Source organism: Corticium candelabrum, chromosome 21, assembly GCF_963422355.1.
Source record: "Corticium candelabrum chromosome 21, ooCorCand1.1, whole genome shotgun sequence".
In the NCBI taxonomy this organism is placed as follows: Eukaryota; Metazoa; Porifera; class Homoscleromorpha; order Homosclerophorida; family Plakinidae; genus Corticium; species Corticium candelabrum.
Genome location: NC_085105.1, coordinates 2,439,052 through 2,466,551, shown reverse-complemented (window position 1 = coordinate 2,466,551; position 27,500 = coordinate 2,439,052). Strand labels below are relative to the sequence as shown.

Genomic DNA, 27,500 nt, shown 5'->3' with positions numbered 1-27,500 from the left:
TATTGTGTGCCCATCAAGAAAGCACCAATGGCAGAGTTCCCAACAGCCAAAGAAACAACAGTTCTCAGAGATGAAATTCCTTTATAGATACACCACTGGAGTAGTCACTTAACCATCAAAATTAATTAGAAAATAAATTTGTACCAGTGACAAACACAAACCACCACAGACTTTATAAGACCAGCTTCAGTAAACTGTCAAACTAATACAGTCACTGGTGATTCTGTCTTCTAGATGTACTTCTCACTTCATAACTGCTATGCTGCATTACCTTGATCTTTTCAGAGACACAGCTAAATAGAGAAGAGACCGTTAGCCTTAGGGCACAAGCAATAAACCAGTGACAAGGATGACACAGTCTCTCATACCATGAAAACGTAGACTGTTCAGGACGTCAGTCTGATCGTCTTTGTAATTCCCAACTAGAAGTTGTCACAGTACTAAACGTTAACTGGTAGGTACCGTATCGCAGCCTTCCATTGGTAGTAAACTGGAATGTTGAACTCCAAAAGCAACAAAACCAAAACCCGAACCACAACAACCAAACACAAGGAAACCTACCCAACAACTGGCCTGATGACTGTCACCATATACGTAAACAAACCGCCTCTGCTTTTGTTCAGCATAACTATGCAGGCCGGGATCCAGGAATTTTTGAAAGAGGGGGTTCACCTGGTAGCAGTTATTGATAGCATTACTAATTTTCTCTTTTCTAATAAATTATTGAACCACGCCTACTGGAAAAGAGGGTGTTTCAACCCCCTGAAACCCCATCTGGATCTGAGCCTGCTATGACCAACGACTCGACTACTACAAAGAGCAACTAACTACAAAGACACTCGAGCCTACTAGCAACGATACCTACGTCCACAATTCACAACTACTACCAGCCGTGCAATCGCAGCGTCTGCTTGCATGCGCCTTGCCGTGCCTGATCCTGTCAAGACAGTTGTTAGGCGTTCTCCCATGCACGCAGGTCTTTGTAAGTCTTGCAGTTGATCATCCACAAGCAAGGACAGCTCCATACACAATCTATAGACCGCTCAACGTCGAGTACAGCGCCCAAATCAATAATCATTGAGACACGGAAGCCACACATGCATTTATAGTTGGCTGTGATTGGTCGAAATCAAGCTGCTACTTCCGACGCGACTCGCGTAGACCATTTACAATTTGAATTTGTACTACGCGACGTGACGCGACGCCACGCCACGCGACGCTCAAGCGTTTGCATACCGTAAATCCATCACAGCGACTCGCACGCGTCACCCACGCGTCGTAATGAACCGTCGAGAAGAAGAATTGGACACAACACCTGCTTGATAACGAATGAATGAATGATATATTTCTGTCATGCGATTAGAAGAGAACAGGAAAGTAGGAAGAAGAAGTCACTATACTATCACGGTCGACGCAGAGTGTGCGAATGCGCGTTCTAGGTGGTCTGGGTACGCGAGACTAGCTCAATTCAATGGCGGATGAGGCACATAAGGTTCCCTGATGGTCTCTAACACAGGATCCGTGGATCCGCAGTCCGCAATCCGTGTTTTCCACCCAGCCCTCGCGCCCGGTTCCCGTCTATTACGACAACGCCGGACAATAATTGATGACGCACAACTGTTGCATGTTGAAAATAGTTCTCATCTTTTGGGGCGTAACATTTTGCTGTAAAGAACCAATCAGCGACGCCAGCGATTACTTAATTAGGTAAAGACGTGGTCCCCAACCTAGACTAATAGTAGACCATCGATTGGCTTCTAGTTCATATCTTAATTACGTTCCAGCAAACCAGGAACGTAATGCAGTCGATACCGATTCTCGTCGCTGCTCTTTTCTGTCTCTTCGCAGAGTCGACGTACGTACACGATGTATTACAGCTGCCGAATCAGAGTCAAGTAAAACATACTTTGCGGTAATCATACGCTAGCCTAGAAGCATGCTACCTACACATTTTGTTTGCAGCCAGCAAAGATTTACCGAGTTTCAACAGCCTCTGCTGACAGCTGTGAGAAGAAAATAGAAGGAGCTGTGAGTTTTTAGCTAATTAATTAAGTTGACCTGCAGCTGCTGATTGGAAGACCGAGACATTGAGTACTACTAATTATCGTTTTGTCTTGCTAGATTCGATACAACGTAGCAAAGAAAATTGTCGAAGTTTGTTCTGAACTACGATGGAAGAGCCTGGCGTGGGTCGAAGATCGCATCTATGCACTTACTACTTCTGGCGGAAGCTGCAATCTGGGCAGTAGGAGGTACAGAGTATTATGCAATTAGTTGTGTCTACATAAATTAGGTTAGGCATATATCTATACACACGTGACAGCTAGCGCACGCGGTGTAGCAATCTAGTGCGGAGGAGGACTGTGTACGAGTACAGTTAGCTAGCTCTAGACCAATGGGTACAGATAACCAGACCCTCTCCGCGTACAATACTGCAAGAGGGTCTGACTGCACGATGCTGACAGAAGTGATGGTAATTTGCTGGTTCTCAATTCATCGCTCCAATGTCTTAGAGGTAGACATGCATGTCCAATAGTCAGTTTGTAGCACAGGGTGTTTGTATACGTGGCAATGATTTGATTTTTGCCTCCGCCAAGGTGGTTGTGTTTTGGTTTGTTGGTCTGGGTGAGCAGGATTGCTAAAAAACGTGCGGACGGAATTTGATGAAACTCGACAAACTGCGTAGTTTAAGGAATTGGGGATTTATTCTAATCCGGGTTCCCTCTCGAGGGGTCGGCTCCTGCAACTGAACTGAGGAGGTTTGCGCTCTCCGAGTGGTGTCTTGTGTAGTGTACGTGGGGTTGGTAGAAGGATTGAAAGATATCATGCAGTAGAGTTGATGTTGTTTGTTTACCTGTTTGTAATAACACCAAACCACAACTCTGTAATCGTTTAACATAATTGTGTAGTCACATAGTACAGTACTGCATATTAACACAAGCAAGGTATTGGTGGACTTGCTGTTGCAGTAGAAATCCAATGGTCATGAAAGCATAAGAGGAAACTTTTGTTTTGATTTTCGACAAGCACTTTAATACAGATCATGTTTATGCCATTGAAAAAGTCAGTCAGGTGTTTGAATATTCAAATTGCTTTTTTATATTTCTTATTTTATTTTTATTTTTATATTACAGTTACATGTCTTGTTGTTATATTTGCTTACAGTTCACAGTCTGGGGACGAGGCTAGGAAATATTTAGCTCATTTCCAGAAACAATTAGAAAATTGATTGGTCCTTATGAAATTTACAAAATTAAAGTGATTTTGAACTTTACTTGATTTAGAGTAATCTTATATAACCATATGCGTTGCAGGCCCTCTACGTAACGAAACCGTATGGTGACTTTTGTGTAGTAAATAAATTTATCTGTGACTTGATCACTTTGTAGTAATTCTCATACTAAACCACGTTACAAGTATGACTTATGCTTGTAATTGCCGCATTGTGTATTGATAGAGAATACGCGGCAAGTTCTTGCAGAGAGATTGTTCAACGATGCCCCCACTCTGTTGATGGCATCTACTGGATTGATCCATCTCATGATTCGTCACCCTTCAAGGTAAAATGTAATGAAACTAAACTAACTGCTACAGTACTGTATTATACTGAGTCTTAATTAAGGACTCTTCAATAAACACAGAAAAATGTTTGTATGTGTGTGTGTATGTGTATACATATGTATGTGTATATATGTATGTATGTGTATGTATGTGGATATATGTACATATGTATGCAGTGCAAGGTATAACAACTCATGGCTAACCGGACATTCGCGAACAGTTATTGGACATCAAATTTGGCTTGCAGCAGGGGCGTATTATTAATTAGACTTTTACTGTGTTAGTAAATCTAAGTACTATGTATGAATATAGAGTATGCATGCATAGTTTCATAAAAGTGACAGTAAACATTATGTGTGTAACAAGGCACAGAATGTTTGTACATGTTTGTGTTCTTGCTTCTTGAATGAACTTAAGTTACTCTAGATATAGCAACAGAAAGTCTTTACTACTGTGATTAGATCTAAGCAAACTATAACAGGAAGCAGACCAACACATACACACAGACACACACACACACACACACACACACACACACACACACACACACACACGTGCACGCACACACAGTAGTCATCTGCATTAACAGACATTGAAATAGCCACCCTTACTGGCTGAACAGAAGTGGCACTGTTTGGTAAGTACAGTTGGACATGAACATGATTTGGTCAGACAAATGTCCGATGACGGGACTGTTATATCCTGCACTGGACTGTGTGTGTGTGTGTGTGTGTGTGTGTGTGTGTGTGTGTGTGTGTGTGTGTGTGTGTGTGTGTGCAGGCGCACCCATGCATGCGTGCATATGTGCTTGCATGTAAGTATGTATATATGTATGTATATATATATATATATATATATATATATATATATATATATATGTATGTATTCATGTATGTATGTTTTAGGTTTACGAAAGTTTATGTATTACTAGGTGTATTGTGACATGACGAGTGATGATGGATTTGGATACACACTTGTCGCTCGCTTCTCAGACACTACATACTTTGTGACAAGCGAACTGAATTTTGATCCAACCGACAAGGTGATCTTTCCAGGCATCGTTCAGCCTAAATCAGCCAAACTTTCCGATTCTGTGATCGCCAAACTCTACACATCCCACATCCGGTGGATCACAACCGAAAATGCCAACTATTCAATGTACTTCGAACTACAATGTGGTCAAACCTATACAACAACAGGTACACAATGTTATCATCACATGAATCACATGATAGCAGGTCCGTAGCAAGCATTAAATAATGGTCTGGCAAAAAGATTGATTAGATACATTGGTTAGTATTAATTATTTAATTAATTAATTAAGATCTAATTAATTGCCAAGTTATTGGATTAGTCCACAGATTAATTATGAAAGCAGCATTAGGCTTAGACTTCACTTCTTGAGCAAGCCCCTTTCTAGACAGGTGGCAAACACATTCCTAGCTTTATAATAAAGAAATGGCCACTCGTGAAACCAAGACAACTGGAAACTACGAGATGTCTTCTGTTTTCCAAATTGAAGATGGAAAATTTGGAAGATGTTTCTCTTTGGAAAATTAAAGTTCAGAGGATGGTGAGGTTGGTTCGGGACACTTGATCGTGAGCATGCTTTGATGTGGTGTTTGCCGTAGCAGTCACGAATGTTGTGGGTCAAGTATCAGTCTTGTTGCCTTCGATGTTCCAGGCCAGGCTTCTGTTGTTTATAAAACGAGAGTATCTGGGAACATCAAGGCGTAACGAGCCTAAAAATATAGAATCATTAATATATTTAATCTGCTATACCGTATTGCAAAAGTTTACTCTAATCGTTGATGGGCGAATCTGAACTTTTGGAAAAATAGTTCGGCAAATGCCGGACCTGCCGGACCACTTACTGTGGCCCTGGATAGAGCCTACATCTCTTGTGTAATACACAGTCAGAGACATTTAGGGGTCATTCATAATTGTCTCCATGTTTACAAGCATACAAACCATATGCTGGGAGGGAGGGGTAAAAGCTTGCATACGCTTTAGAAAAGGTACATATATTTACATGTGTAATACAGTAGAAATGGTGTGCACAGGTCAGTACACTTTCTGTCCATTCCACTCTCAATTTTTTAGTTTGGTTAAATAATCGATTTTGAACTAAATTTTAAACTAAAACTCAAAACTTCAAAATTTGAAAGTGGAATGGCCGGAGAGTGCACTGACCTACACAGATATTGATACACAAAACGTCGATGTGTGTAGCTAATACTTGTCCATCTGGCTCTCAGCAACCCATAGCAAAATTTGTGAACATGTTTGTGTTTTGAAAAGGCAGAGTGCAACAGTATACTAAATTTACAAAAAATCCGCGTCACAAACAGAACTAGAGACTCTTGAACTTGAGCAACTGACAGACTGAGCTTACAGGAAGCAAACATGCCAGTGTACATGCTTGCGAGATGGGGCTCTTATTTTTTTAGGGTGTTGTAAAACAAAGCGGTGATGTGTCCAATTGCAAGCAACGACATGCAGTGACATGCTTCAATGTGTAATTGGACATGTCTAAGCAAATCGCACCAACGATAGCTTTCTTTATTGCATATCTCAATGTGCAGTCAGCCGGTGAGCACTAGTCATAGAAAACCGATTATAAGACTTAGAAAGCAAGAGACAAGATATTTACTTTTATTACCAAATTATATTGAGCTAAGTTTCTCCGTATGTTTACAGAAGAGAGGGAGGGGCTAGAGAAAAGCGTACACTTTGTATGAATGAAGGCAATCACTGGTGTATCATGGTCATCAATTTTGAGGGCTGATCAATCAGACTGCAAAGCACGCCCAGTTTTACAATACTGTTTGTACTGGTTTAGAGTGTCCTGGTTTACACTGTACTGGTTTAGAGTGTACTGGTTTAGAGTGTACTGGTTTACACTGTACTGGTTATACACTGTACTGGTTTACACTGTAGTGGTTTAGACTGAATTGGTTTAGAGTGTACTGGTTTACACTGTACTGGTTGTACACTGTAGTGGTTTACACTGTACTGGTTTAGACTGTACTGGTTTAGACTGAACTGGTTTAGACTGTACTGGTTGTACACTGTAGTGGTTTACACTGTACTGTTTTAGACTGTAGTGGTTTAGACTGTAGTGGTTTAGACTGTAGTGGTTTAGACTGTAGTGGTTTACACTGTACTGGTTTAGACTGTACTGGTTTAGACTGTACTGATTTAGACTGTAGTGGTTTAGACTGTACTGGTTTAGACTGTACTGGTTTACACTGTACTGGTTTAGACTGTACTGATTTAGACTGTCCTGGTTTAGACTGTACTGGTTGTACACTGTAGTGGTCTACACTGTACTGTTTTAGACTGTAGTGGTTTAGACTATAGTGGTTTAGACTGTACTGGTTTAGACTGTACTGGTTTGCACTGTACTGGTTTAGACTGTACTGGTTTGCACTGTACTGGTTTAGACTGTACTGGTTTAGACTGTACTGGTTTAGACTGTAGTGGTTTACACTGTACTGTTTTAGACTGTAGTGGTTTAGACTGTAGTGGTTTAGACTGTAGTGGTTTACACTGTACTGGTTTAGACTGTACTGGTTTAGACTGTACTGATTTAGACTGTAGTGGTTTAGACTGTAGTGGTTTAGACTGTACTGGTTTAGACTGTACTGGTTTACACTGTACTGGTTTAGACTGTACTGATTTAGACTGTCCTGGTTTAGACTGTACTGGTTGTACACTGTAGTGGTCTACACTGTACTGTTTTAGACTGTAGTGGTTTAGACTATAGTGGTTTAGACTGTACTGGTTTAGACTGTACTGGTTTGCACTGTACTGGTTTAGACTGTACTGGTTTGCACTGTACTGGTTTAGACTGTACTGGTTTAGACTGTACTGGTTTAGACTGTAGTGGTTTAGACTGTACTGGTTTAGACTGTAGTGGTTTACACTGTACTGGTTTAGACTGTAGTGGTTTACACTGTACTGGTTTAGACTGTACTGATTTAGACTGTCCTGGTTTAGACTGTACTGGTTGTACACTGTAGTGGTTTACACTGTACTGGTTTAGACTGTACTGGTTTACACTGTACTGGTTTAGACTGTACTGGTTTGCACTGTACTGGTTTAGACTGTACTGATTTAGACTGTCCTGGTTTAGACTGTACTGGTTGTACACTGTAGTGGTCTACACTGTACTGTTTTAGACTGTAGTGGTTTAGACTGTAGTGGTTTACACTGCACTGGTTTAGACTGTAGTGGTTTACACTGTACTGGTTTGCACTGTACTGTTTTACACTGTACTGGTTTAGACTGAACTGGTTTAGACTGTACTGGTTTGCACTGTTTTAGACTGTACTGGTTTACACTGTACTAGTTTACACTGTAGTGGTTTACACTGTAGTGGTTACACTGTAGTGGTTTGTACTGGTTTATACTCTACTGGTTTAAACTGTACTGGTTATACTGTACTGGTTACACTGTACTGGTTTTACGCTGTACTTGTTTACACTCTACTGGTTTCCACTGTACTGGTTAACATACCCGAATGATGATCAGTGTGTATATTATGAAAGAGATCGTCGCCGTTGCCGTTAACATACTATTCTAGGACTGAACAGACTGTTTGGCATAATTCTGCTTGAGTAGAGTGACACGCCCAAAATGTTTGGGGTCTATAGCTTCCCAGCTCCTCCTGACCGTTCCCCGGTGAGACAATTATTAATGACATACCCTTTAAAGCAAGTGATGTCAAACAGTTGAATGCTTATGTTACGTCTGCTAGGTACTATGAATCAACGCTGCAGTCGGTACTTGCTGAAGGGAAATAGTCAAAACCAGGTACTTAATTGAGTCAATTTTACGGCATAGTGAAAGTAAACTCTAGCTAATGGTGTTGTGTATGCAGAAGGGTGTGGATACATGGAGTGTGTGGTATAGTCCTAAGATTGATTTTGGCGTGTCAACACGAGATTAGGGCGGCACCAACAAAGTATTCTGTGAGTATAAGTCGAGTGGCACTTCTGGAGGTTACATATCAATGCGCCACAGAACGAACTATTGGGATGCGTGTGGCAGAGCAAACACCAGATGTTCGGCTGCTGTCAACTCTTTCCTCATGGTAGGTTGAGTGTACTCGTACTTCAAGTGTTCGTATGTGCTTGTAGACCGACTCGTAGTAAGTCTGCTAGTGATTGCTGCAAACTAGCATACGTGTGTACGTATAGTTGTCTGTAGGCTTATGATCATTCACAATGGCATATAAGGGATTGGTGTACTCACCTCTAGACCAGCAACCTTTGTTGTACAGTGTAACAGTTAGTATGTCCGTTCGTTGCCTAGGCCCAGAATTTTACTCTGATTGGTTGAGTGAGACATGGGACACTGTACACTCTAGTTAGTAGTATATATACCCCATCACCTGACTTCTGGCAGTCTAGAACACAAGTGCTTTGAATGTGGTGTGTTTATTGTGTGGGGAGGGGGAAGAAGAAGCAGTCGTTCTAGGACAGAATGGAGACAACGGAAACTGATATAAATACAAATCAATCGATGTGTCTGTTATTGGAGCCTTGTGAAACGTGTGTGTGTGTGTGTGTGTGTGTGTGTGTGTGCACGCGCGCATGTGTGACACTGTAGAAACGTCTCCTTAGCTGCATTATTAAACATACTCTGTCTACTTGGAACATGTGCACACTCCCTAGACTCTTAACGCTTGGTTGACACACACACTAGCTCATAATCTACACACATTGATCACAAGCATCCAAGCAGTAGAGAAATTCCAGCTAATGTGCAGCCAGCCATGTGGAACCCAAAAGCTGTACAACTTTGCCGTTGGCCGAGAAGATCACAACAGTGAATGTGCAGAGATAGCAACCATCCACTCAACAACAATGCTCTTGTATGGTATGGTATACCTTGGCCATCAGGAGGTACGTCGTGTTCGTGTGGCAGCCACACAAGTTGCTATAGATCACGAGTACATGTCAGACAAAACAGCATAAACATCGACCTCGTTAATCAGCTGAGTGACCGACGACACCAATGTCAACACACTGCAGATTCCTCCAGACGAGTGACCCTCAATCACTCGTCTAAGCAAATTCTTCAAAACCTCACAATTGATGACATTGCTGATCGTCTTAGGTTGTACCTTACAAACAGCCTCGTCCAGAGCTGCATTCCAATCTTCCATTTTCTGAATCCACATATCGGCCACAATGAGTTTTCGCTGCTTGTCCCCACACGTATCATCCATCGTGTGTACAACAGTACTAGATTTCTTCATTGTTGTGATCTCGTTCTGTAGACTCACGACGGTTTCCTTCTGACCGCGAATTGCAGCCACAAGTTGTTCTCTGACCTTGTAGATCGACTCTTTATTAGAATCAGCAGATGCAACTTGGCTCTCCCACTCTTCCATTGATAGACCAGCTACTAGTCCTTCACATGGAATTCTAGGCCGAACGATGGCCACGCGATCATTCTGCTCTCTCTCCACTCTCAATGCATTGCCACTGGAATGCGTTTCATATTCCTTTTCCTTCGAACTACCGACAGAATCAACCAGAGCATCTGTGATGTTGTCCATAGGATGTTCAGTTCCAGGTTCTAGTCGGCAGGGCTGCATGCCATCCAACTGATTTATGGGCGATTCTTCGTTTTGGTAGGAGTCCCTGCCACCATTAGAGACAACCGTATTCTCTGCGGCAAACTCTTTCTCACTGATGTCCATCTTCTCCTCCCCACCACTCGATTCGGATTCATCACGCACGTCAATGTGACCTGCAAGTTGATAACCAGTGCTGGGAAAACTGTCCACTGAGTCCACAGCTACCGACTGCATGCCACGAAATCTCAACAAACCAAAAACGTCACTCACATTGAATGCTTCGCATCGAAAGTGACTGAGGAAATGCTCAACTTGCCATGCAGACAACCTGTGGACCAACTCGACGACCTCCTCAGGACTATCCTTGTATGGCTCAGCGATCACCTGCCGCATGCACGCACGCACCTGCTCGGTGACATCCATAAACTCCGGACTGAAAGCGTCGTGTGGGATATCACTAGTCGTTCTCATGTAAATTTCAGCCGCCTGCAAGTCGACCATATTCATTCCATCCGTGATGCACAAAACGGCTTTCATGTTCTGGCCAAATCCCAGCAACGTACGCAGACGGTGTGATAGTGACTCGCTCAACACATTGCCAAATCTGTTACAGAGTTCTTCTAGCTGACTTTGCAAACCCAATCGTTCTTGATCGTTACAAAGCGAATTCGATAGAAACCACGTTATACGTTGTTTCAGGTTCTTCCATGCCGTAGAGTTGTCGGTGGAGTCAAACAGCCGCAGTCGGGTGGCACACGTTTCGACTGATATGAGTGCTTGTTGTATGTGAGGACGAAGCTCAGGAGTAATGTGTTGAGAGAAGTTGATTGTTAATAACTCAACACGCAACCGCATATTGTAAACGAAATGAGCCAAGACGGATGGCACGTCGTCTAGCAAATGCAGGAAAATCTCACTCAATAAAAACACATAAATGGATATGTGTAAAGCGAAAGTGTAAAAATTGATACAAACATAATAAAGTGCTTTGTTCAGGACAGTTTACAAATAAAGAGGTACAACATATTTCCTCAAATAGCGTGAGTGTGTGTGTGTGTGTGTGTGTGTGTGTGTGTGTGTGTGTGTGTGTGTGTGGTGTGTACCTACTGGTGCCACACGACAGAGGCATCTATACGTAGGTTTAGCACATTATTATGGTGCATCATATTTATGGCAGATAATATAGCAATAATAACCTCCTACATGATGCAACTCATTGTAGCTGCCAGACAACACTTGTGGAAGTGACTGTGCTCGATGTTGACTTACTTTCAGAATGTCACCTTACCATGCCCGTATAGCAATTTCCAATATACATACGCACACATGCTGGTATGGCATGGCACACAAACTTCGATCGTAATTTTGGCCTCATAACAGAAGGACAACCGTGTTAGTTGTAGGTGTAACGCATTGGATGGACTGATGAATTGCCATTGCAGACAAAACATCGTGGCTTGTGGATAAGTGAAACAGTAAGCAAAATATAAATTAATAAAAATGCTACAACCTTCGACCTTAATTAACTGAGCAGTGAAATGCAGGATCGTTCAATGTGACACACACAGACACACACACTCATACAAACACAGTTTGATAAATATTCATTGAGCTAGTGGCATATGAGTAAGACGACCTCAGTAAACATCTTTATACCTCATATGACAGTCAAAACGAATGCATAGCTCTCACCTAAAGACGCAATCGATGTACGTCTCATTGGGTCTTCCACACAAAGCATCATGTCTTGCAAACCAAGTCTATAAAATGCTCTTAAAACTGCCTCATTCTGCTCGTAGTCATCAAGTACCAACGAATCAGGCCTCTGCAGAGACAACGATGTAAAACGGCAGGAGAACGACCCAAACTGCTTACCCCTAGTTTCTCGTCGAATCCCAAAAGATACATGATGTGCAGTGCTTGGTCACTGCATGCACATGTCAACGCAAAGTGATACTGCCCTAGATCATATTACACAATAAACACATCTGTCTGTCTGCAAAAATGTCAGAACATGACAGACAGACAGACAGAGACACATAGACAGACAGAGACAGACACATAGGCAAACAAAGACAGAGACAAACAGACAGACACACAAACAGACACAGACTGTTTGCAAGTATGTTCTAACTTCACTTTCAAACAACCAACCATTACCAGTAACTGTCGCATTCAAGTTAGCAAATGCAACTGTAACGATCATTATCATTAGCACATGTAACTATCATCTAGAAACGTCAACCTTCACTGCGCATGCGTAATATCAATCAAGCTAGAACTTCCTGCGTGAATCAAAATTTCATGATGAAAACCGCGAATCAACAAACTAGCGGCCTTATCTGACTACTGCAATTCGCTAAGCGTGAGACACAGAGGCGTCATGGCGCCAGGGTGTCTCCATACGATTGCGACGTACGTGCGGACGTCGAAGTCGATTACCTTTGTGTATTGAGCGGTAGCTGTATTGTCCGGCACTTCGTATGAGCTCGGAAACTGCAAAATGGACGACTCTGACGAACCATCTGTACTTCAGTTGACCGACGTCGCGCTTTAGAACGGCCTAGAACACGCACAACCATCAGTTAACGCTAGAATTTCTCTCAATATACGATATCCTCACAAGAGCCTCACGTAAAACGACTTCAGCAAGCTCTACTTCAACATCGACCATACTGACCCATTAGGCTACCTCAAATGACGTATTTTTAATACCCCGTATGCGAGTAAAGTCTTAATACCCCGTATACCTTAGATTCTAAATGCCCGTATATGTATAGTCACGTGATTTATATAAAATAAAACAAATAATAAACAAAGTACTTTAAACTAAATATGTGTCATTTTTCAGTTAACCGCTTAGCTAGAACAACAATTTTGCTCAATTATTGTCTTTCGGTCAAATCCAACTTGAACTCTGCAAATACGACTTCTGCTAGCTTAGCGGTTAGCTAGTCATAAAACTAACTAGACATTTTTCTCATGCAATCATCGACGTGTTTGTTGACAAACCAAAGCTCCGAGAGTTGAATCCTCTTAGAACAGATAGGACAGATTGGTAACTCGTTGTATTGAACTTGACATGTAGCATCGAGTGGCTCCGCAATCTCTTGCAAAAGTCTGTTGTCTCCATCGGCATCTGATGCAAAATGAATTGTATTCGACGAAATGTCTGAAAGAGAATTGTTTTCTATTGGTGGTGTTGACTGAATGTCGTCTGACCGTCGAGGAGCCAAGACACAGTCAACTGGCTGTGCATGACCGGTTGGCTGCATGGTGACAGCCTCGTGTTTATCAGAACCAACAGATGATTCCTACAAAATCAAACAATTAGTGTGATGGCACGTATAATAACACTGACAAAAATCTGCAATCACAAGGGTAAACCTAGTAATATTGCAGTCTCGATCTTGAGACACTAAGTATGAATTCCAGCTCGATTGTATAAATAGTCACACCAAGTTTGATATCAACTTTTAGTAAATGCTGGGAATGTTATTATTAAACTAACATACTGTACTATAAGACTACATTCTATATATTTAAATAAATTTAGATACCAAAATGTCATCGAAATTACCATACTCGCCCAAGTATAGTCCAAGGGCTCAAGTTAGGCTCTAAGATTTTTCACATGTTTTTGTTCTTTAATTAATTAGTGCTAATTGGCACTTTCTACAGTGACTGTCTGCTAGGGTTGCGCTACCTGTAAGAATGCTAATACCATTATTCTTCACTTGTCTATGCCTTTGACAACATGCAGCAGCTATGCAGAAGAGAATTCGTTCATGTAAACTGTTGAACAGAAGATTATCGTCCTCCAGTGGCATCACCACAATGGCTTCATGGTGTCAAAAACTGCCAACCAATTTAGCATTGACAGGTGGTGTCATTAGCACTCGAGTTAATAGTTAATCCTTCCGCCAATTAAACCTCGAGGTGTCAGTCTATCAAGCAATGTCCCATCCCAACCCTTCCTTTGATGCTAGCCAACCATGGGGGTGGGATAATACTCGGAGAGTACGGTAGCCATCTAGGACAGGATTACACGACTGGTGGTTTGATGACCTTGACCTCGATTGACCCTGAGTGCCTATTTTTTCTAACTCATCCGAGATCTTAACAAGGTGTTCATGTTCTGTGATATGTTTAAGCCATTCAAGAGACATCATTTTACAGACAAACACACAGACAAACAAACAGAGAGAGAGAGAGAGAGAGAGAGAGATTAGGTTTTAGTTCTAGATGTTTTGGTCTAGATTTCAGTTAGATTGTTAAGAGTAGCAAAGTTCTTGAACTGTGTTCAAGAACAATACTATTGTAATGAACAGTTTGCTATAGACATTGTAAGGTAGCACTTTTAAATTCACGCGTTGTACTATGATTAGAAAATATTGAAATAAAAAGAAAGAAAGAGAGAGAGAGAGAGAGAGAGAGAGAGAGAGAGAGAGAGAGAGAGAGAGAGAGAGAGAGAGAGAGAGAGAGAGAGAGAGAGAGAGAGAGAGAGAGAGAGAGAACAAACAGACAAACATTCCAACAGACAGACACCTCTGAAAGATTACGGCCGCTGTGCTACACGAGTTGTAACAAATACTGGTCACATTCTCATATTTGTGCACCACCAAATAAAGCCACGAGTGCAGTGCCACACACTCCAATGGAATTAGCATTTCTGCCTAAACACGGTCTACTTCAGATGCCTTCAAACCCAAATCAAAATTTCTCTCAATTGTGTAACTGTCTAAAGTGTGGATACATTTATTGTCCACTCTATACAATACAATAATGCCTTGATACTTCTCTAGACAACATCACCGACAATCAGACAAGCACACTAACAGACACAAACAGACAGAGAGGCAAACATACCAGAGAGACAGACATACAAACAGACAGACAGACAGACAGACAGACAGACCGACACACAAACATACAAACAGAGAGACAAACAGAGAGACAGACAATCATACAAACAGACAGACACACAAACAGACAGAGAGACAAACATACCAGAGAGACAGACATACAAACAGACAGACAGACAGACAGATACACAAACATACAAACAGAGAGACAAACAGAGAGACAGACAATCATACAAACAGACAGACAGACAAACAGACAGAAAGACAGACAAACAGACAGACAAACAGACAAACATACAGACAGACAGACACACAAACAGACAGACAGACAAACAGACAGACAAACATACAAACAGACAGACAGACAGACACACAAACACACAGACAGACCGACAAACAGATGGCCGAGTAAGCATGCCATACTATGTAAGGTATCGCATACCCATTGGTGTGACAAGCACAACAAAAAACAACAGTGCATGTCTTTTTTCCATACAGTACAGTACAACCCTGATTATCCAGCCATTTTGATAATCTGAATAAATTTATTTCTGCCCGAAAGCACGTGTCTTTCACATGTTTCCCACGTGACGTCATTCCAACATGAAAACCCATGAACCTACTTCAAAATTGGAACCATAGACAACCTTTTTACGTCTTATCATTCAACGTGTAAACATGTTGAGCCGTTGACCTAATGTTGCTGTATATTAACGAATTAATTAATTGTTCATTATGTACTGACTGTCAATGTATGACTGAGCCTCAAGAAGGTCACCACACCATTTTGGTATATGCCAAAGAAAGCCGGATAATTAGGGTTGTACTGTACTCAAGACTAACCATTTCAAGTGATTGGATAGCACTGTTTTCTGTTTGTTCAAGATTGTCTTTACTCGTCTGGTTGTTCGATGTCGCTGCACTAGGTGGTCCATTTTCTTTCTGAGGTGTCTGAGTAGAAACTGGGGTGAGATCCGAATGTGATGGAATGCTGGATGGTGGTGGGGTAGACGTAGAGCTAGAAGCCTTCTCTGAGATGCTGCAATCGAGATCTGTGTTGACACTTGTGAGTTTGGAAGCTGCAGTTTGGCTGCCGGATTTTATGGATATCTAAGCCAAATGCATATGATCTAAACAACTGCACACAGTGACATGCACACACACACACACACACACACACACACACACACACACACACACACACACATGCACGCACACACGGCACACACACACACACGGCACACACACACACACGGCACACACACACACACACACATGCATGCACACACACACACACACACATGCACGCACACACGGCACACACACACACACGGCACACACACACACACATGCACGTACACACGGCACACACACACACACACACGGCACACACACACACACACACACGGCACACACACACACACACATGCATGCACACACACACACACACACACACACACACACACACACACACACACACATCCATGCACACACACACCTGCACACGCACGCATACACACATATCCATGCACACACACACACACACACACACACACACACACACACACACAATACATCATTAGTCGATCCGTTGACTTCACTTGGTTGAAGAATGCTGTTGCCTCTCTGCTTCCTCGCTTCCATATTCAGTTGATGAATTTTTTCCTCCACCGTGTCTTCCACAACAAATCGTGTTACAGTAACACGACGCAACTGTCCTAGACGCACACTCCGACCTATCGCCTGTGTTTCCATGGCAACACCATGAGCACTATTCTGACCAGCTGGTTCCATAATAATAACTACAAAAGTTAAGAGGCAATAGAAGCCCAAGTAATAAAACACAAAGACACGCACTCAGCACACAAGCACACACACACAGTGACACACACACACACACACACACACACACACACACACACACACACACACACACACACACCTAAAATCCTAATTCCTAAATGTCAGAAGCTGCCTCTCAGAGGTCACGCCCCCAGCTGTTAAGCTAGGCCCTGTGCACTACTCAGGAAACTCTGGGCCTGCGGTAGCAAACTCCTGGAGCCAGACCAGGCACCCGCAGGAGCACCAACTTGTGAAGCCAACTGTGGTGTGAGCACCCAACGTCTCACCAGGGCCCCAGTGGCTGATGTCATGTCACAGCCAATGGCCGCTTAGGACCCCAGTCAATGACCAGGTACTCATTTATTTACACACACACACACACACACACACACACACACACACACACACACACACACACACACACACACACACACACACACAGTCACACACACAGTCACACATGCACACACACACACAGTCACACACACACATGCAACAACAACAACAACAACAAACACTGCAAACTCAATACTTAACGTTTAGAAATAAACCTCATTGACAACACATCCTACATTACCATGATTTGCAAATGTCAAGTTCGTTCCAGCGGCCGCGTTCTCTATAGAAAGCATCAGTACACGAATGTCCTCGGATGTCTTGAATGTATGTATAGCTCGTTCCTTTGTCGTCCCCCTACCAGCACAAAACACACTACGAATTCCATTCGCACGCAGAGTCTTCGACACCAACACCAACATCTTGTGCCACTAAATACAAATAACAAAACGACCATTCAAAGTCGTAAAAATCGTTCCACAGACAGACAGACAGACAAAGACACAAACACGTCAGAAAACATTGCCACGCAGGTTGTAATCAAATCAATAATTCAATAAAATAGATCACAGCGAAGAGAAAACGAGTAGGACAAACTTCTACAAACGTTATGCAATACAATTGCCTACGCAAAACTAAGATACAACTGCAGTGCGATAAACCACAAGGAGCAAGTACGAACGTGCAGCCTCACATCATACTCGCTTGATTATCACTCTACCTCAATAGTTACTTAGCCAGTGTCAACGATCAAGTATGGGATGGGGGCTTACTCAAAATTTACACCTAAAGTTGTTAATTGGTGGAAGTAATTAATTTATTAACTTAACCAGCATGTTGCTACACTACTGTCTATTCCCAGTAAGTGTGAACTCGGAAGTGAGTAATGAAGTAAAGGTCACACCAGGTGTGCTCATTAGAGCACTAAGAGCTGCTCCAGTTGGACCATGTTACACCAATTATCTTAAATGGTTTCAGTTGCTGATTCGTTGGTCTTACAAGATAATTGGATAATAACCATTGCTCCACCCATTTGTCTTTGATATGCAAAGTCTTTTCCATCCGTTTCCTTTGTAGGAAGGGCTTAGGTAATTTGATAAACAGAAACGCCAGACCTAGCGGTTTCTAACGATACCGAGATCATCGCAAAAGTCCAAAAAACAGCTGAGATATTGATGATTTTGAAAATTCACACTTATGGGGAACAGACAGTAGTGGAGCTCAAACCATTACCACTAACCAAAACATAGAAACCTAATCTTCTATACGTATCTGAGTCTTTGAAACCTTCAACATGTGGTCTACAGGCATGTACAAGTTGAAGGATGTCAGCACTTCTACAGACGCAAATCTAGCAAACAGTCATGTGGAAAGGTCAATTAACACTAATTGAATGACTTAAAGATGTAGAAATGTTAGAGCCTCGGACAAAGTTGGGGTGGGGCTTACTTGAGCTCTGGGGTAGTAATCAAGCGAGCACAGTATTTCAACTCCACGATAGTTCAAATCTACCTGAGAGAAGACGATGAATCTGGAGCAAACGTCTGACGGTTCTGTAGCGATCGTATCCTTGATGAATTCGACAAGAGCCGCCGGCTTCGTTCCGAATTGCTGAACAAGTCTTGACGACTGAGTCACTCCTTGCAGACGTAGCTGTATCCACACAACCTGACACGTGCCACACGGCTACAAATAAGGCAAACAAAGCAATACAAACAAGACTAAGAAAGTAAGACTTTGTGTGTGGGTCAATAGATGTGAAAGTAGGAAGACAAGTGAATACAGTTTTGTCGAAATTTGGTAGTTCGGAGATGTTAGTTTTAGTAAATGGGTTTTAGTCCAGCGACACGGGTGCCACAACAGTAAATTCAACAGTACAATACAACATGCTCTTTTTCTAAGATTAATGCAACTTGCACTAAAATACACAATCGGACAGATGGACAGACGCATGGACAAACAAACAGACACACAGAGAGAAACAGATAGACAGACAAATTGACAGACAGACAGACAAACAGATAGACAGACAAATTGACAGACAGACAGACAAATTGACAGACAGACAGATAAAAACAGAGACAGACAGGAAGACAAACAGACAGGCAGAAAAACAGATAGAGAGACGGATAGACAGAAACAGATAGACAAAAAATAGACAGAATGACAGACCAACTGACAAACAGAAAGACAGACAAGGAAACAGACAAAATGATAGACAAAGAGACAAATAACAAAGAAACAGACAAGCAAAAGACAGACTGACAAAGAGACAACACACACACACACACACACACACACACACACACACACACACACACACACACACACACACACACACACACACACACACACACCACTCACACAAATACACACGCGTGCACACACACACACAGACATGTACACACACACACACACACACACACACACACACACACACAGTGACACACACACAGTGACACACACACACACACACACACACACACACACACACACACACAGTGACACACACACACACACACACACACACACACACACACACACACACACACACACACACACACACACACACACACACACACATCAAGAAGACATACACAAAAACAGATAAACAGACAGACAGACAGACAGACAAAACAGACAGACACACAAATAGACAGACCAACCAACGAACAGAAAGACAGACAAGGAAACAGACGAAAAGACAAAAAGACAAAAACAAAGATACAGACAAACAAAGACAGACAACTTCACAAGACACACACACACACACACACACACACACACACACACACACACACACACACACACAAGCAGCTAGACAAACAAACATCAAACAAACATCAAACACAGACACAAACCGACAAACACACAGACAGTTTCACAAAAAACATTGCCTACAAAAATCAACAAACCACAACACAACACAAGACGATCAATAACTGTTAACCTTCCTGCAAGTCGGGCAAGTACCATGCATGTGAAGCCAACACTGCAGACAAGTCGTGCAGTAGTAATGTCCACATGGTGTGACAGACGCAACCTTCAACTCATCGTTACACACCAAACACTCCTGCATACAAATTCACTTTAGTCCAGTGACATGCCAACCTCATAACACTGTATCAACTCTACTTTCTTTTTTACTTCTGTTTCAAGCTCTTGTATCATGCCTGAAAAGTAATTAAGATCTCGTTGGTTTGCCTCAACTTCGTTCTCCAAGCGTCTCAACTTCTCTCTTGTTTCTTCTGCCCACTGAAAACAAACGTATAGTAAGTGATTGGATTGTAGAAATGGAAGACTGTGATTGAAACAGAGAAACAGCAAGCAATAATGATTTATTCTTGGTGTTTGTGTGACAAACTTGTGTGCGTGTGTGTGTGTGTGTGTGTGTGTGTGTGTGTGTGTGTGTGTGTGTGTGTGCTCGACTCAAGAGTATAAATGAGTACCTGGTCATTGACTGGAGTGGACAAGACCGCTGGCTTGGCAGCAACATCATGCAGCAGACGGGTACATGTGAGCCTTGGTGTCCAGTCCCAGAGCTGCGCCATTGTCAGTGCCCCTGGATGACTCTGGCCAAGCTCCAGGTGGATTGTAGCGCTGGCCCCAAGACTCCACGTAGCGCATGGAGGCCCTGTCTCTAGAGGCAGGGGAGCTATCTCAGCAACTGACCTCAAGGTCAACGTCGAAAGACGTGGAGGGCTTAACATTTGTCCATTTTGTGTGTGTGTGTGTGTCCTCGTGTGTGTGTGTGTGTGTGTGTGTGTGTGTGTGTGTGTGTGTGTGTGTGTGTGTGTGTGTGCATTATTTACTACTCGTCTCTACCTTTCCTGTCACATCCAAGAAATGATCTCTTTGTTCACAAGTAGACATACCTACACTCAACATCCACTTGATTACCTGTACAAAACACTTACAGTAGATAAAGTACACAATTCAACAACTTCATTATTATATTTAAAGTGACATCAACAGACGTGTCCAGATACAATGCCTTGCAAGTTGTCTCAACTTTGTGTGTGTGCGTGTGTGTGTGTGTGTGTGTGTGTGTGTGTGTGTGTGTGTGTGCCACGTTTGAGTAAATCCTTTGCATTTGTTTTCAAAGTAACAGTTTAACATACTTATTAAGTTATGTCACAGCAACGTAATAAATGATAAATGTTGACAGTGAAACTTAAGAAAACCGACAAGCACATCCACATTCATTCTGGTGAAAACCATAAATTCAATAACAACCGAATGTACCCGAACAACAACACGATAGGAACACACACACACAGAGACACACAGACACACACACACACACACACACACACACAGACACACACAGACACACACAGACACACACACACACAGACAGACACATAGACAGACACGCACACACAGACACACACACACACAGACACACACACACACAGACACACACACACACAGACACAGACACACACAGACACACACACACACACACACACACACACACACACACACACAGAGACACACACAGACACACACACAGACACACACACACACACACACACACACACACACACACACATTTAAAGTGTAACTGACCTCTGCCCGAGAACTCACATATGTTGTATGTTTATCTCGTATCAGCCTCCATTCAACTTGATCGTCAATCCCTGCAACCTCTTCTTGCCAGTTCAGCTTTGTCACTGTCGACTCCGTAACATCTCTGAACTTCTGCAGCTGCAGAACTAAATGTAGCGAATTTTCAGCGGCTGCAAGCTTACGACTTGCCCTACACGAAGACAAACGTTGATGACGATCCACATATGATGTGTGTACTGTAGTCACAGAATACGTTAATCACACAATCTATACAGAATACGTTAATCACACAATCTATGATCACACAATATGTTGGAAATCACGTAACTCAATGTTGTCATAGCAACTGACTAGTATCAGGCTGACAAGAATGAAGTATATTACAATAAAAATAATTAAATAATATTATAATATTTAATATTACAATGACTGCCACTCCATGGTTTGGGGTTCAAACTCCAGTGACGACCGTAAATTACGAAACTTGTCTGTCTTTCTCTCTCATGTTTCTCTAGCTTTGTCCATGAGACTATGACTCGTTTCAGTCGTTGGAGAGTTTCTGTGGTCTGGAGAACGGTCCGTTGACGATGACGTTCAGCGCTTTCCTGGTGGTCATTGATATCCACTAGGCATGCTGTCCCAATGTTCACGGCCACCGTAATGCCTGCAATCTATATCAAATTGGCTAGTCATTAATCGCCGTGTGGACTACACAGAAACATGTATCCTGCTGGGCTCACCTGCCGGGTTGGTGGGCGTCTAGATGGGGGTAAAGACCCCACTTGCCCATCATGAAGAGACATAACAACACATAATAATATCGTTAAATATTTATTAATAAATAATATAATAAATTTAAATATATATTAATATCAAAACTATTAAAATTATTAATATATTAACAATTAATAATAAAGTATTATTAATAAATAGCCTAGTGGTTAGAGTTCTGGTTCTCTGACTATGATGGTTTGGGTTCAATCCCAGGTGGCTAAAGCAGTAAAGTCGCGTGTCACTTATCCGACACGCTGGTTATCTGACAGGTCAAGCTTGTCACGCGGGTGATCAGGTGGCTGGTCAGCTGGGTACGCGTACATACATGTACATCCACGTGCATGTCAGTTGTCTCTTGAAACAAGTTTGAGAGTGAGTTCAAGCGTTTCTTCTCATTGTATTCTACATTCATCTACATTCAGTATACCTAATGTGAAAAAAGTGCCGTATAATATGAATAGTTGAGTTCGTAACAGCTTCAGTTATCCAAAATTTTCACTTATCCAACAGGGGTCCGGTCCCAAGAAAGTCAGATAAGTGACACGCGACTGTATAATGAAATGAGTCTGTTAGTTCTTTCTCACTGTCTATTTGGCTATGTCTGTGAGAGTAGACTTGTTTCTGTCAATGGGGAATTTCGGTGATCTGGCGTGGGGACCGTTGGCAATGAGGATAAGTGCTTTCTTGGTAGTCATTGATATCTACTGGGCGTGCTGTTCAGAGCTGGCGAAATACTCGTAGCGCACGCAATCAATAATCGATAGCCAGTTACTAGCGCCATATGGATTAGACGGAAACATGTACCTCTCTGGGACTTACCTGCTGGGTTGGTGGGCGCCCAGTTGAGGGTAAAGACCCCACTTACCCTACTTAGAGGGTGTGATGACATGATTAATATTAACGTTAAATATTTTATTAATATAAATAATATAATAAATTTAAATGAAAATATATTAATATCGAAAACTATTAAAATTAATCAATATCAACAATTAAGAATAACATTAAATAGTTTATTAATCAATCATATTAATAAATATTAAATAGAATATTTTAATATTAAAAACAATTAAACAAATTAATAAACAAGTAAAAGTTGCAGTTCAAAATCTAAAGTTTGAACATGTGAACCAAACAACCAGAAAGCATCACACAACTTCAGTGTTACTTAACAAGCACTAGAACGTCGAGCAATAAACAATCAGATGTGATGTTGTCAGAGCCAATACCGTGCCACCACCCACGCTTACATTCATGCAATTTATTCAGTGCAATACAAAGTCTCACTTTGTTATTGTGGAACGCATTTCAGTGAGCTGCTCTTTCTTATGTGAGATCATTCTCTTTCTTAGCTGCTCCAGTGAAACTGTCTTATCGTCACTGGCTGCTCCAATGAGACCAATACTTTGCAGTCGTACAGCCCACTCTTCGTTAGCTGCTGGATGACAACAGAGTTGGCGTAGTGGAATGAATGAAGGACTATACGGATCATGAGTTTTGATCTTTCAAGCCTACATATAAAAATCCAGATGTGTGTATGTGTGTGTCATGTGTGGGTGTCATGTGTGTGTGTGTGTGTGTGTGTGTGTGTGTGTGTGTGTGTGTGTGTGTGTGTGTGTGTCGTGTGTGTGTGTGTGTGTGTGTGTGTGTCATGTGTGTGTGTGTGTGTGTGTCGTGTGTGTGTGTGTGTGTGTGTGTCATGTGTGTGTGTGTGTCGTGTGTGTGTGTGTGTGTGTGTGTGTGTGTGTGTGTCGTGTGTGTGTGTGTCGTGTGTGTGTGTGTCGTGTGTGTGTGTGTTGTGTGTGGGTGTCATGTGTGTGTGTGTGTGTGTGTGTGTGTGTGTGTGTGTGTGTGTGTGTGTGTGTGTGTGTGTGTGTGTGTATGTCATGTGTGTGTGTGTGTGTGTATGTGTCGAGTGTGTGTGTGTGTGTGTGTGTGTGTGTGTGTGTGTGTATGTGTCGAGTGTGTGTGTGTGTGTGTGTGTGTGTGTGTGTGTGTGTGTGTGTGTGTGTGTCATGTGTGTGTGTGTGTGTGTGTGTGTGTGTGTGTGTGTGTGTGTGAGTGTCGTGTGTGTATATGTGTGTGTGTGTGTGTGTGTCGTGTGTGTGTGTGTGTGTGTGTGTGTGTGTGTGTATGTCATGTGTGTGTGTGTGTGTGTGTGTATGTGTCGAGTGTGTGTGTGTGTGTGTGTGTGTGTGTGTGTGTGTGTGTATGTGTCGAGTGTGTGTGTGTGTGTGTGTGTGTGTGTGTGTCATGTGTGTGTGTGTGTGTGTGTGTGTGTGTGTGTGTGTGTGTGTGTGTGAGTGTCGTGTGTGTATATGTGTGTGTGTGTGTGTGTGTGTGTGTGTGTGTGTGTGTGTGTGTGTGTGTGTGTGTGTGTGTGTCATGTGTGTGTGTGTGTGTGTGTGTGTGTGTGTGTGTGTGTGTCGTGTGTGTGTGTGTGTGTGTGTGTGTGTGTGTGTGTGTGTCATGTGTGTGTGTCGTGTGTGTGTGTGTCATGTGTGTGTGTGTCATGTGTGTGTGTCGTGTGTGTGTGTGTCATGTGTGTGTGTGTGTGTCATGTGTGTGTGTGTGTGTGTGTGTGTGTGTGTGTGTGTGTGTGTGTGTGTGTGTGTGTGTGTGTGTGTGTCATGTGTGTGTGTGTGTGTGTGTGTGTGTGTGTGTGTGTGTGTGTGTGTGTGTGTGTGTGTGTGTGTGTGTGTGTGTGTGTGTGTGTGGTCTGTCTTCGTATCTCTCTGTCCATATTTACTATACCTGCTCATCATAAAATCCTTGTTCAATGTCACTAAACTGCAGCAATGCTGTATTATCAATATACATAAGTCGACCTGCCGTTATCTTCTCCCACTCCTCACCAACACTCTCCGGTGTGTTCTTCAGATAAATCTTTCTCTTCAACTTCTCAAATGGATGATCAGCAGCCAATGGTTTGTTTATTGCAAACGGTGTATCTGATATGTGCAATTTCAACTTTATACCAAGCAGCTACACAAATAAAAATATCAAAATTTTGAAAAAGTATTAACTGACAACACAACTGCTTGATTAAACTGTTCAAGTAAGACTGAGTTGAGTCATTGCCTTAATGATTTCCTCTCTCTCCCCCTCCCGCCCTCTCTCTCTCTCTCTCACACACACACACACACACACACACTAGTCTCGCGTAGCCAGACCTTAACCCCTCCTTCAACATTCCAGTGGGGAAACGGTCTGGTGAGGTTCCTTTGATCATGCCATGTTGCTGCATCACCAAATTCTGGTGAACTAAAGACCCTATAAATGTTATAAAGAGGCAAGATAATATTACCGCTTCTCGTGCAAAGTGGGTGGTGCTGGGTGTTTATAGGATGTACTCATCAATGCTATCAAACTCTAGGGAAGCCACAAAAGAACCGTGGACATTTCATGGCCTTACCATTGAACAACCATCAAAATGGTGTGTGTGCGCGCCCTTTCCTGTCGCTTATTTACACTTTGCAATGCCGCAGTGGTGACGAGCACGTACGCATTCGGCTAGTAAGTAGGCTAGTCCAGTGAGAAGCCAGACACTAGGCTGTATGGCAAGGCGATCATCTCCTATATTCTCAGGAAAATCTCCTATATTCAAGAATTCACTGAAAACACGTCTAACACAACTGACAGCGACTGTGCACTGCATGATATCGCCTTGCTGTAAGAAACATGCAGAGCACTAGTATGTTGTCACACAGCCTTGCGTCTAGCTTCTCACTAGACTAGCCTATTTACTAGCTAGCCAAACACGCATGTGCTCGTCACCACATGCACCGGCATCGCAAAGTGAAAATCAATGACTGCAAAGGGCACGTGTACACACTATTTCAACAACATTTCGTGACAAGAACTCACCTCGCAATGGCTTTCGACGATACAGGCCATGAAATGTTATTTCATGGCTTGCCTAGAGTCAAAGATAGCACCGATGATTACATCCTGTAGACACCCAGCATGCAACCACTGGCATGAGAAGCGGCAATATTATCTTGCCTCGTTATAACATTTATAGGGTCTTTAGCTCACCGGAATTTGGTGATGCAGCAACATCAAACGAACCTCACCTAACCCTTTCTCCCGCACAACATGAGAGCGGGGTAAGGGTCTGGCTATGCGAGACTACACACACACAATCACACAGTCACACACACACATACACACACACACACACACACACACACACACACACACACACACACAGAGAGAGAGAGAGAGAGAGAGAGAGAGAGAGAGAGAGAGAGAGAAAGAGAGAGCCTCTTCTAGGTAGCCCTGCAACTGTAGAGGTACTTACTCTGTGTATTCCGTAAACACTGAGATCTCCCATTGGGAATGGAGTGCCTGTCACACACCACACGTTGTCTGCAGAAAGTGAGCTAAACAGATCCATGTGAGCTTCATTGTCTAGGTGAATGGCCTCGTGACATTCGTCGAACACGATGCGACGGAAATGTGTGGAGTGAAACGTCTGCATCTAAATATCATGACGTCAAATGAAGTACCGGCAGAAAGAAAGACAACTGAAACAGACAGACAGATCTGATGTGTAACACTAAAAAGTTACAACAAAAATTGAACTTGCAAAGAACTGACAACATTGTATCTTCTATTCTTGCAAACCCTCAATCTAAGCGTTCTTCTGCAAGATTTAGGTCTCTTCAGGGAACAGGAGCAGGTGCGTGGCTTGACTCAATACCACAATCAGCGAAGTTTGCATTAAAGCCTGGCGAGTTTCGTCTTGCAACACGCTTGAGACTGGGTTGTGAAATGCCCTTGGGATCTGTTGTGTCAACCTGTGAATGCGGAAAAGATGTTGACAGAGATGGCTATCACCTTCTAACATGCAAGAGCGGGGGCGGACCTGTCTGGACTCACGAAACACTGTCCAGTGTATGGAGCAGCTGCCTACAACAACTTAAAATGACACACCAAAGGGAACCAAGGAATTG

At 42.5% G+C, this 27,500-nt stretch overlaps 5 protein-coding genes across 5 annotated transcripts in view; 2 read left to right on the top strand and 3 right to left on the bottom strand.

The window, feature by feature from the left end:
• Positions 1-2,361: 2,361 nt before the first annotated feature.
• LOC134196767 (uncharacterized) lies at positions 2,362-8,825 on the top strand. The gene is made up of 5 exons (XM_062665986.1): positions 2,362-2,515; positions 3,458-3,560; positions 4,493-4,760; positions 8,324-8,379; positions 8,447-8,825. The coding sequence occupies exons 3-5, from the start codon at positions 4,505-4,507 to the stop codon at positions 8,513-8,515; spliced, it is 381 nt and encodes a 126-aa protein (XP_062521970.1). The 5' UTR covers positions 2,362-2,515; positions 3,458-3,560; positions 4,493-4,504; the 3' UTR covers positions 8,516-8,825.
• Positions 8,826-9,178: 353 nt separating this feature from the next.
• On the bottom strand, positions 9,179-12,897 carry LOC134196174 (uncharacterized). Its single transcript, XM_062665246.1, has 5 exons — positions 12,777-12,897; positions 12,596-12,716; positions 12,029-12,114; positions 11,846-11,978; positions 9,179-11,046 (listed from the first exon to the last, which is right to left on the bottom strand). The coding sequence occupies exons 1-5, from the start codon at positions 12,825-12,827 to the stop codon at positions 9,515-9,517; spliced, it is 1,923 nt and encodes a 640-aa protein (XP_062521230.1). The 5' UTR covers positions 12,828-12,897; the 3' UTR covers positions 9,179-9,514.
• A 17-nt stretch (positions 12,898-12,914) lies between these two features.
• LOC134196175 (uncharacterized) lies at positions 12,915-24,046 on the bottom strand. Its single transcript, XM_062665247.1, has 10 exons — positions 23,830-24,046; positions 21,769-21,958; positions 21,022-21,096; positions 20,332-20,451; positions 20,147-20,269; positions 18,709-18,882; positions 17,438-17,627; positions 16,594-16,820; positions 15,862-16,128; positions 12,915-13,467 (listed from the first exon to the last, which is right to left on the bottom strand). The coding sequence occupies exons 1-10, from the start codon at positions 23,880-23,882 to the stop codon at positions 13,117-13,119; spliced, it is 1,770 nt and encodes a 589-aa protein (XP_062521231.1). The 5' UTR covers positions 23,883-24,046; the 3' UTR covers positions 12,915-13,116.
• Positions 23,930-27,500, bottom strand: part of LOC134196176 (uncharacterized) — a 7,519-nt gene continuing 3,948 nt past the window's right edge. Inside the window, exons 3-5 of the mRNA XM_062665248.1 lie at positions 26,846-27,025; positions 25,297-25,527; positions 23,930-24,053 (exon numbers count right to left, since the gene is read on the bottom strand). Of these exons, the coding sequence (XP_062521232.1) occupies positions 24,048-24,053; positions 25,297-25,527; positions 26,846-27,025 (417 nt within the window). The 3' untranslated portion in view covers positions 23,930-24,047. The remainder of the gene's footprint in view (positions 24,054-25,296; positions 25,528-26,845; positions 27,026-27,500) is intronic.
• LOC134196611 (uncharacterized) overlaps positions 27,094-27,500 on the top strand; it is a 961-nt gene continuing 554 nt past the window's right edge. Inside the window, exon 1 of the mRNA XM_062665801.1 lies at positions 27,094-27,500. This exon is cut by the window's right edge and continues 554 nt beyond it. Within this exon, the coding sequence (XP_062521785.1) occupies positions 27,094-27,500 (407 nt within the window).